At 44.0% G+C, this 12,590-nt stretch overlaps 1 protein-coding gene across 1 annotated transcript in view; it reads left to right on the forward strand.

The window, feature by feature from the left end:
• LOC138786616 (uncharacterized) overlaps window positions 1-12,208 on the forward strand; it is a 73,905-nt gene extending 61,697 nt beyond the window's left edge. Inside the window, 2 exon segments of the mRNA XM_069963596.1 lie at window positions 6,924-7,091; window positions 9,387-12,208. Coding sequence (XP_069819697.1) covers window positions 6,924-7,091; window positions 9,387-11,090 — 1,872 coding nt within the window. The 3' untranslated portion in view covers window positions 11,091-12,208.
• The last annotated feature ends 382 nt before the right edge of the window (window positions 12,209-12,590 follow it).

Consider the following 12,590-nt stretch of genomic DNA (forward strand, 5'->3'; position numbering starts at 1 on the left):
CCCACCTGTGCAGCCACATACAGTACATGTCTCCCACCTGTGCAGCCACATACAGTACATGTCTCCCACCTGTGCGGCCACATACAGTACATGTCTCCCACCTGTGCGGCCACATACAGTACATGTCTCCCACCTGTGCGGCCACATACAGTACATGTCTCCCACCTGTGACCCAACAGTGATTAAGGACCCATTTTCTCTATCTCCTATTAGTGCTGTTCTTGGGTCACGTCCACATCCCCCACACAGCATCCAGTGTATAATGCATCCAGGACCCTCCAAGTACAACAGCTGCAAACACTACAACTCCCAGCATTTACTGCAGTCCTCAGGATGTGCTAGGATTTGAAGTATAAATGAGCAGACAACTTAGGTGGTTGTCCTCTCAGCAGGGCAGGCGTTAAGGAGGGGGGAGGGGCAAACAGGGCAATTGCCCAGGGCCCCCATCCCCAAAGGGGCCCCCTGCAGCTGCTATGATGCCAAAACGCTGCAGCAAGGTTTACTGCAGCTCTCACAGTAATCCTTGCTGCTAGCCGAGGTTCACACTGTACGTTCCAGCTTAATTAGCTCCCTTAATTCTGCGTTTACACGGAACGATTATCATGCGAATTTGCATGATAACGATCGAATTGGAACGATATTCGAACGATAATCGTACGTATAAACGCAGCGAACGATCAAACGACGAATGAGAAATTGTTCATTTTGATCTTACAACATGTTCTAAAATCATCGTTGACCTTTCGCAAAAAATTTGCAGATCGTTCCGAGTAAACAGTCGTTCACCGATTTTTCCCATGTGCGATCGCAAAACGAATTTTCTGTACGATATATCGTGCCGTCTAAACGCTGATCATTATAAAAAAAATTGTTAGTCCGACATCTTTAATCGTACGATCGGGCCAATTATTGTTTCGTGTAAACGCAGTATTAGAAATCTCTCCTCCCCTCCCCCTCTACTCCCCTGCTCTGACAAGCCTCCTCCAGCTTCCTGGTTTGCAGCATGTCGGGACGGTAAGAGACGACAGGGAATGTGTGCAGACATAGTGGAACTCGCTGTCCCTGCCTCATACATCCCATATAGACCTGCTCCCTGTCACATACATCCCCCATATACCTGCTCCCTGTCACATACATCCCCCATAGACCTGCTCCCTGTCAGATACATCCCCCATAGACCTGCTCCCTGTCACATACATCCCCCATATACCTGATCCCTGTCACATACATCCCCCATAGACCTGCTCCCTGTCAGATACATCCCCCATAGACCTGCTCCCTGTCACATAGATCCCCCATATACCTGCTCCCTGTCACATAGATCCCCCATAGACCTGTTCCCTGTCACATACATCCCCCATAGACCTGCTCCCTGTCACATACATCCCCCATACACCTGCTCCCTATAACATACATCTCCCATAGACCTGCTACCTGTCACATACATCCCCCATAGACCTGCTCCCTGTCAGATACATCCCCCATAGACCTGCTCCCTGTCACATAGATCCCCCATAGACCTGTTCCCTGTCACATACATCCCCCATAGACCTGTTCCCTGTCACATACATCCCCCATACACCTGCTCCCTATAACATACATCTCCCATAGACCTGCTCCCTGTCACATAGATCTCCCATACCCTGCTCCCTGCCTCATACATCCTATATAGACCTGCTCCCTGTCACATACATCTCCCATAGACCTGCTCCCTGTCACATACATCCCCCATATACCTGCTCCCTGTCACATACATCCCCCATATACCTGCTCCCTGTCACATACATCCCCCATATACCTGCTCCCTGTCACATACATCCCCCATATACCTGCTGCCTGTCACATACATCCCCCATATACCTGCTCCCTGCCTCATACATCCCCCTGTTAGGGTGACACTTAGAATAAAGTCTCCCCGCTATACCTGGGTGCTGCCTTATACTGCAGCTGGTCTGGTCTGTGGGTCTCTGAACCATAATTCTCCCAGGTTTGGGTGTCGTCAATGCAGATATGATGCCAGTCCCATCTGGGGTGCCATTAACTGTGGGGGAAACACCCACCCCCAGTCTTAGCGAGACTCTAAATTATCAGTAGGGTATTTTTACAAGCTTGGGAGACATGACACAGACACAGGATTCTGTGAATCAAGCTCATCATTTATTGGACAAAAACACATATTTATACATAACAAAGAAAGTTGGCGTCCAACCAAGAAGGACATGGGCAGTGACCAAGCTCCTATTGGTTAGATGTTACATACATAGTAATTCTTGTTCTGATTGGAGTGAGTGTCAGTTATGTATTCTATTACTCAGCATGTGAGGGGCGAAGATTAATTAAACAACATGTTATTTTCAAGGGATCTGAACCCTGGCCATGATATTTGTTCTTAGCTGTCCTCGCTCTTATCTTATAGTCAACGATCCTCAGACCCTAAAGTAAAGAACAAATTCTACTAGCCATAGACATAGTAAGTAAAAGAGCCAAGGGAAAAACAAGTTCTCCTTGTAATAAAGATGGTAAATAGACAGAGCGGGGGCCTCTTTCCCAATAGTTGCATACACAGCATTATACACAGCACATACATACTGTAAGACTATAGAATATAGGAACAGAGACAAAATGTCCTCTCAGCTCCACAATAACACATATAAAATAGACTCAACTCCACACCCCATATACCTGCTGCCTGTCACATACACTCACCGGCCACTTTATTAGGTACACCTGTCCAACTGCACGTTACCACTTAATTTCTAATCAGCCAATCACATGGCGGCAACTCAGTGCATTTAGGCATGTAGTGTACCTAATAAAGTGGCCGGTGAGTGTATATCCCCCATATACCTGCTGCCTGTCACATACATCCCCCATAGACCTGCTCCCTGTCACATACATCCCCCATAGACCTGCTCCCTGCCACATACATCCCCCATATACCTGCTGCCTGTCACATACATCCCCCATAGACCTGCTCCCTGTCACATACATCCCCCATAGACCTGCTCCCTGTCACATACATCCCCCATAGACCTGCTCCCTGCCACATATATCCCCCATATACCTGCTCCCTGTCACATACATCCCCCATAGACCTGCTCCCTGTCACATACATCCCCCATAGACCTGCTCCCTGCCACATATATCCCCCATATACCTGCTCCCTGTCACATACATCCCCCATATACCTGCTCCCTGTCACATAGATCCCCCATAGACCTGCTCCCTGTCACATATATCCCCCATATACCTGCTCCCTGCCACATAGATCCCCCATAGACCTGCTCCCTGCCACATACATCCCCATATACCTGCTCCCTGTCACACACATCCCCCATATACCTGCTCCCTGTCACATACATCCCCCATATACATGCTCCCTGTCACATACATCCCCCATATACCTGCTCCCTGTCACATACATCCCCCATATACCTGCTCCCTGTCACATACATCCCCCATAGACCTGCTCCCTGCCACATACATCCCCCATAGACCTGCTCCCTGTCACATACATCCCCCATATACCTGCTCCCTGTCACATACATCCCCCATATACCTGCTCCCTGTCACATACATCCCTCATATACCTGCTCCCTGTCACATACATCCCCCATAGACCTGCTCCCTGCCACATACATCCCCCACAGACCTGCTCCCTGTCACATACATCCCCCATAGACCTGCTCCCTGTCACATACATCCCCCATAGACCTGCTCCCTGTCACATACATCCTCCATATATCTGCTTCCATGGCCACACTTGGCCTAAAATCGGCCCTGCCTCTTGGACACTACAACTCCCAGCATTTTCTGAGAGCTTCATAAGTGTAAGGCATTCTGAGAGTTGTAGTTATTGTTTTTCAGGCAGCTGCGGTCCCAGATACATCAGTGCAGGATGGGACCAGGTCTGCATGTCACTTCTGATGGGTTCTTTATTTGGGTGCCCCCCATGATCAGTTCTATTGGTGGCCACGGCCCTCAAGCCCACACTGGGGCCTGCACAGACTACAGTACAGTCCTTTTGTGGGTCCTGACATCTGTGCTGTAGGGCCTTCCCGAGAAACAAGGACACATATACCACATACCCGGGCGTATATATGTGTGCACCTTCAAGGCAGAAAGGCGGAGAAATGAATGGGTTATGGGGGCCCAAACACGTTTTTTGCACATGGGCCTTTTGCAGTCTGTGTCCGCCCCTGGCCAGTTAATGACCCCTGCTATAGGTTGTAAGCCCTCGCGGGCAGGGTCCTCTTCCCATATCTACCATTTGCCTTCATGTAATGTGTTTTTGATCTTGTAATGTTCCTGTTTGTTATCCGCTATCACTTGTATGGAATTAAAGGCGCTTTATAGATAAATAATAAGAATATCACCTCAGACAGCAGTAATAGAGAAGCCCCAGGAGGAACTACAAGTCCCATCATCACCACACACCTAGCTGCAGTCCCCTCTATAACCTCTGTGGACGTATTTACCTCAGGAAGAGGGAGAGAGATATTACCACTCGGCCTGTGATAGGATAGATCTTCATTTATTTATCATAACATCTATCCTCCCCGATATCCCCTCACTACAGACTGCTACATATATATATATATATATATATATATATATATATATATACAGTTCAGCAACATGTACATCACACATACAGCTCAGCTACATGTACATTACACATATATACAGCTCAGCTACATGTACATTACACATATATACAGCTCAGCTACATGTACATTACACATATATACAGCTCAGCTACATGTACATTACACACATACAGCTCAGCTACATGTACATTACACATATACAGCTCAGCTACATGTACATTACACATATACAGCTCAGCTACATGTACATTACACACATACAGCTCAGCTACATGTACATTACACATATATACAGCTCAGCTACATGTACATTACACACATACAGCTCAGCTACATGTACATTACACATATATACAGCTCAGCTACATGTACATTACACATATATACAGCTCAGCTACATGTACATTACACACATACAGCTCAGCTACATGTACATTACACACATATACAGCTTAGCTACATGTACATTACACACATACAGCTCAGCTACACGTACATTACACACATACAGCTCAGCTACACGTACATTACACACATACAGCTCAGCTACATGTACATTACACACATACAGCTCAGCTACATGTACATTACACACATACAGCTCAGCTACATGTACATTACACACATACAGCTCAGCTACATGTACATTACACACATATACAGCTCAGCTACATGTACATTACACACAGGGCTCTGCTGCAGGCATATATAACACACACATACACAGCTCTGCTCCACACACATCACACACACACAGCTCTGCTACATACACATCACTTCAGCTCATCCAGCACAGCAGAGTCCTGCATACACTGAGCAGCCGCCCCTGATCATGTGACGACTCCTCCTCCATGTGACTGATCACGTGACTGTGACATCATTGCAGGTCCTGGAAGCACACGGCTCCTGTACAGCTCTGCAGGCGGCTTCCTGTCCCGCCCGCTCCCTGCCCACAGTATGTACTAATGCTGGGTCACTGCTCACCTCTTGTACTTTTTCTTCCCATTCTTTATTATACATTGTATCCTCTACTTTCTATTCATCTCTCCAGGATCCTCTGCTGATATCTTCTATATAAGAGACCGACCCATCAACCATGGAGAGAGACAGAGACAAGATGGCCGAGAGGATAATAACCCTCACCCTACACATACTCTTCCTGCTTACTGGGGAGGTGAGGGATTCTGGGAGTGATGTCATCATGACATCATTCTTATCTATGGAATAACAGATGGATAGGACTGGGGAGGTGAGGGATTCTGGGAGTGATGTCATCATGACATCATTCTTATCTATGGAATAACAGATGGATAGGACTGGAGAGGTGAGGGATTCTGGGAGTGATGTCATCATGACATCATTCTTATCTATGGAATAACAGATGGATAGGACTGGGGAGGTGAGGGATTCTGGGAGTGATGTCATCATGACATCATTCTTATCTATGGAATAACAGATGGATAGGACTGGAGAGGTGAGGGATTCTGGGAGTGATGTCATCATGACATCATTCTTATCTATGGAATAACAGATGGATAGGACTGGGGAGGTGAGGGATTCTGGGAGTGATGTCATCATGACATCATTCTTATCTATGGAATAACAGATGGATAGGACTGGAGAGGTCAGGGATTCTGGGAATGGATGGAGTGATAGTAATGTGTCTCTCCATACACAGGATTACACAGTAGTGAAGAAGTCCTCTAGTGGGCGCTGTGGGGCCCCTGGGTGTGAAGGATGGGGAAGAACCCTGAGCCCAATCCCGGGGCCCCTGATACATGAGGAAATGGAGGAAGAGAAGATCCTAGAAGTCACCAACAAGATGGTGGAGCTGCTGAGTGGAGAGGTGAGACTGTGGCTGCTGGGAATGCTGGGACATTATACAGTAACACCACTGGAGGGGTGGGGGGGATGACTGTGTGATCATTGTGTGTGTCAGGTTCCTATAAGGTGTCAGGACGTGGCGGTCTATTTCTCCATGGAGGAGTGGGAGTATGTAGAAGGACACAAGGATCAGTACAAGGATGTGATGCTGGAGGATCAGCAGCCCCTCCCATCAGCAGGTAATAGACAGGACTATATACACACCTCCTCTCTGTATTATCTGGATGGAAAGAATGAATTCAGTCTCTGTATGTGTTCCCTCCAGTCAGATCCAGTAAGAGAACAGCACCAGAGAGATGTCCCCGTCCTCTTCTCCCACAGGATCAGGATCAGGTAGATGGAGATGTTCCCTATGATCTGTACATCCCACCTGACTTCTCCTACTGTCTGATGACTTTTACAATATTTCTCTCACATCTTATGAATCAGGGGGAAGATCTAATTGAGATCAATGCTACAGATATGACCGTAAAAGAAGAAGAAGAGACAGATGTAAGTGGCGATGAGCAGTATAAGGAGAACATCACTACAGGGAAGGATCTGAACCATAATATTGCTATGGACAAGATAGTAAAAGAAGAAGAAGAAGAGACAGATGTGAGGAGTGATGAGCAGTATAAGGAGGAAATTAATACATGGAAGGATCTGAGCCATAATATTGTTATAGAGAAGATAATAATAAAAGAAGAAGAGACAGATAACAGCAGTGATGAGCAGTATAAGGAGGACATCACTACAGGTAATCGCCCAGGTGAGTAGTGACCACTAAATGCAGAGAACAGTCACACCTTCTCCTCAGTCACCGGCTGTAACTATTCTGTGTGGAATATTATAAGTTCTGTGTCCTGTCAGTTTTCCAGCTATATAATCATTCAGCCTAAATTCTAATATACAGCACAGTCCCAGCGGACAATATATCACTATCAGTCTCATTCTTTAACTCATTTTATTGAGAAGTAAAGTCAGAAATAATAAAGCATACAGTACAGAAAACATCTCACAGTAATGGTAACATGGCCTATAGCATCAGTGGTGAAATCCCAGATATATGATGGTTAAACAACAACCAAGTTACAGTAACACAGTATAAATTGTCCAACAGTAATCTGCTCCTCACTCCAGCAGTGCAAATCGACATGGGATGTGATCACAAGCAGTTATGTAATATACTCACTTTTATATATTTATTTTTGTACAATTCTATAGTTACATACAGCCGAGCTGTGCTCCATGTTCCCTTCATGCAGATACTTGTCGCGGCGCTCACAGACATGGCTCGGTAATGACTGACAGTAATGTTCAGCCAGAACTAAAATGCTCGAGTGCTTGTTACTAGAATCGAGAATTTTTCAATGCAGAGTATATGACCCCTCATGACCTTTGACCATTATACTTAGTTTAGATGCAGGAAAGGCCTCCGACAAGACCTCATGGTCCTTTATTCCCACCACTATTCAGCGTAGACGGTTTGGTCCTATATTCTCCCAATATATTATAGCTTATACAGAAACTTTAATTAACAGACTTAAGGGACAAATCCAGCGCTGATGCAAAAAAAAAAAACACAATCATGAACATAGTTTTTACACTTACCATCCCTCCTGCTGCTTGCAGGTCTCTGAAGCTCCAGTTGGTGTCTTAATTTCTGCTTCACTTCCTTGTGTGTCTAAGCCCCGCCCCCAACACACACAAACACTCCTCTCATTAAGTTGTGATCTACCCCCAGTAACGCCATGCTGGTTGGGGTCCAGCAGGTTATTGGTATGTAGGGGGTCTAAACGACCGCAACGAGTATGTAATTCTGCCGCCCTTAACCCCTTCTGCTCCCGCCCGACTCCCGCTCTGTATATATATTACCTCTCCTCGCTGCACGGGTCCGGCGTCCTGCTCTTTCACCTGGCCAATCAGTGTGTTGCCCAGCCACAGCCACTGATTGGCCGGACGGGAGAGCAGGACGCCGGACCCATTCAGCAAGGAGAGGTAATGTATGCTTACAGCGGGGGAGCAGAAGGGGTTAAGAACGGCAGAATTACATACTCACTGCGGTCATTCAGACCGCAGCGAGTATATAGTGTGTGGGAACTGCCAGGACCTGCCGGACTCACAGTTAAAATTTCGCTGCGAGTCCATTCATGTGAATATACCCTTACTGCTGGTGCACTGATAACCCCTGCCCTCTGCATGGAGCTCTGCACATTTTCCTTTCCTACTTGATTGCCAGCTGGAGAACAGAGGTCAGACGTTATCAGTGCAGTGAAGGAGAGATCTCTGTCTTCTTTGTTAACCTTTTTTTGTGTTGCAGCATGTACGTAAACATTGGGTCACTTACACACTGCAGTACATAAGGGGTTAAGCAGAAGGACACACGCTCTTACCTTCTCCTCTGGGCCCCATAGCAACTGCCTACCCTGCCTCTATGGTGGCTACGCCACTACTTATAGACACTTTCTGGCTCTATGTATAATGGTTGGACCATCGGCAAATAAAGCACTTGTTGCGTCTTGTTCCCCCCCCCCCCCCAGTCCTCCTAGTCTGCAAGCTCTTGCCAGCAGGTCTCTCACTCCCTTTGTATCTGTATTTATATATTTTAATTATTTAATACTATAGTTTGTAAATGTAACCTCTGTATTCTGTGTGTAAAATTTAAAAAAAAATGCTGCAGAATCTGTTGGCGCTATACAGATAAATATTATTATTTTATAGAATTTTTTTTTTTCAATTTTAGAAGAGATTTTTTTATTTTTACTACTAAGGACGTCATCTCCCCGTCCTTCAGCTTCTAAATTCTTCTCCCTGACACTTCCTGTGGATGGGAACAGATCTGATCATTCTTATTATGTTACATAAAAAAGAGTAACTTTCCATGTCTGCAATATGTTTAAGCTTCTATTACTGGAAAATAAGAGAAATGGTGTTTTCTCCTTTGCAGATGATTCTACCAGGAGCTCAGGGGGACATCAGATCTCCTCAGAGGATCATATCACACAAGATACATATGAGGAGCCGTCCACTATCCCAGATACACCCTCAGCCCCTCACAGCAAAGATCTCTCATCTCATCCTGTTATACAAGTCCCATCTTCTGCTCCATCACAGCAAGCTGACATTTACAGAGAAGACGATGAACATCAAAGAGAAAATACAGGAAAGCCTCAATTTTCATGCTCACAATGTGAAAAATGTTTTACCCATAAAAAATATCTTAAGAGACATCAGATAATTCACACAGGGGAAAAGCCATTTTCATGTTCACAATGTGAGAAATGTTTTAATCAGAAATCAGATCTTGTTAAGCATCAGAGAACTCACACAGGGGAGAAGCCATTTTCATGTTCAGAATGTGGAAAATGTTTTTCTGACAAATCATATCTTGTTACGCATCAGAGAACTCACAGAGGGGAGAAGCCATTTTCATGTTTGGAATGTGGGAAATGTTTTAATCAGAAATCATATCTTGTTAAGCATCTGAGAATTCACACTGGAGAGAAACCATTTTCATGTTCAGAATGTGGCAAATATTTTACTCGGAAATCAGATCTTGTTAAGCATGAGAGAATTCACACAGGGGAGAAGCCATTTTCGTGTTCGGAATGTGGGAAATGTTTTACTGAGAAATCAATTCTTCTTAACCATACATACATTCACATGAAGGAAAAGCCATTTTCGTGTTCAGACTGTGAAAAATGTTTTACTCGGAAATCAGATCTCGTTGTGCATCAGGGAACTCACACAGGGGAGAAGTCATATTCATGTTCGGAATGCGGCAAATATTTTACTCGGAAATCACATCTTGTTACGCATCTGAAAATTCACACAGGGGAGAAGCCATTTTCATGTTCAGAATGTGGCAAATGTTTTACTGGAAAATCAGCTCTTGTTAAGCATCAAAGAACTCACACAGGGGAGAAGCCATTTTCATGTTCGGAATGTGGGAAATGTTTAAATCAGAAATCAGATCTTGTTAAGCATCAGAGAATTCACACAGGGGAGAAGCCATTTTCATGTTCGGAATGTGGAAAATGTTTTAATAATAAATCAGATGTTGTTAAGCACCAGAAAACTCACAGAGGGGAGAAACCATTTTCATGTTCAGAATGTGGCAAATGTTTTGCTGGGAAATCAGTTCTTATTTACCATCAAAAAACTCACACAGGGGAGAAGCCATTTTCATGTTCAGAATGTGGCAAATGTTTTACTGGAAAATCAGTTCTTGTTAAGCATCAGAGAACTCACACAGGGGAAAAGCCATTTTCATGTTTGGAATGTGGAAAATGTTTTAATGATAAATCAGATCTTGTTAAGCATCAGAGAATTCACACAGGGGAGAAGCCATTTTCATGTTCAGAATGTGAGAAATGTTTTAATCGGAAATCAGATCTTGTTAAGCATCAGAGAATTCACACAGGGGAGAAGCCATTTTCATGTTTGGAATGTGGAAAATGTTTTAATGATAAATCAGATCTTATTAAGCATCAGAGAATTCACACAGGGGAGAAGCCATTTTCATGTTCGGAATGTGAGAAATGTTTTAATCGGAAATCAGATCTTGTTAAGCATCAGAGAATTCACACAACAGAAGCCATTTTTATGTTCTGAAAGTGGGAAGAGTTTGGCTCATCAATGAATTCTTGTTGACCATCACAGAACTGTCAAAGGCGAGAAGCCATTTTCATGTTCTGAATGTGGGAAATGTTTCAATTGAAAAACTAAAAGGGAGGAGCCATTTTCTTGTTCACAATGAGGTAAATGAATATAAAGAATTCTATATGATTATGAAGGAAAAGCCGCATTTTATGGTAAAATAGTTCTGTGAATAGTATTAGTTACTGTACTCACCGCACTTCCTGACAGCAGCTCCCTGTGTACCCCATAGAGCTATAATCAGGCTCCTCTCCTCCAGGCTGTGCCGTCCTGCTCTGTGGTGATTCTGTCCATAAGATGGCCGTGCCCATGCCCCTCCCCCAGTGTCCTCCATAGACACATACAGGCTTTATGGGCCACAAATAACATATTTTGGACACTATAAGACACAGAGGATGGAAGTAATAGAGAGGAGCAGCTGGAGGGGAAAGAGGATAGAAGTGAGAAGTGTTGTGTGCAGGAGATGGTGTCATACTACCTGCTGGACCTTTATTCCATTCATCATATCGAAACAGTGACGACAAACATAAGGGAACAAAAAATACAGTGACCCCTCAGATAACCCCTCCTAGATCTGAGGGAATGAAATCTTCTCAGTGATACTTTGTTCTGTACAAAGCTGAATGTGCTGACAACAAAATCCCACAAACATCATCACTGGAAATCCCATGTATTACCCAATGGCGGCCTGGATTACAGTGGGAAAACGCCCTCCAGGCTGCTTTAACTTTGCTGTAATGTCTTTAACCCCTTAAGGACCGGGCCAATTTCCACATGAGCCCTTATTTTTTGCGCCACTTTTTGTACTTTGTAATTACAGACTTAATTTTTGCATAAAGTTTGCTGTGAAACCAGAAAAAAATTAATTGTGTGATGGAAAGGAAATTGGAAAAAAAAGCAATTTTTTTTTAAATTTGGGGAGGTTTTGTGTTTACACTGTTCACCCTAGGGTAAAACTGACTGGTTGTACATGTTCCTCTAGTTAATACGATTGCAACGATATGTAAATTGTCTAACTTTTATTTTATTTTATTTGGTTGCTTTTAAAAAATTAAAACCTTTTTAAAAATTAATTGTTCTTTAAAATTGCTCTATGACCATACTTATAGCGCTATTATCCTTTGGTCTATAGGGCGATGTGAGGTGTTATTATTTGCATCATGATCTGTACTTTCTATCGGCACCTTGTTTGCGTGTATGCACATTATTTTTGGATTTGATGCGACCAAAAATGTGCAATTTTGCATTTTGGAACTTTTTTTGCGCCGCTTCTGTTTACTATGCTTGATCAGGAATTAATTAAATCAATACTTCGGCGATTATGCGTTACCAAATATGTTTATTAATAAAATGGGGAAAGGGGGGGGGGGATTTAAACTTTTATTAGGGGAGGGGATTTTTTTTATTAATAAAAAAAATTAATTTTTTTACACACACATACTGGAAGTCCTCTTG

Source organism: Dendropsophus ebraccatus, chromosome 3 (genome assembly GCF_027789765.1).
Source record: "Dendropsophus ebraccatus isolate aDenEbr1 chromosome 3, aDenEbr1.pat, whole genome shotgun sequence".
Classification (NCBI taxonomy): Eukaryota; Metazoa; Chordata; class Amphibia; order Anura; family Hylidae; genus Dendropsophus; species Dendropsophus ebraccatus.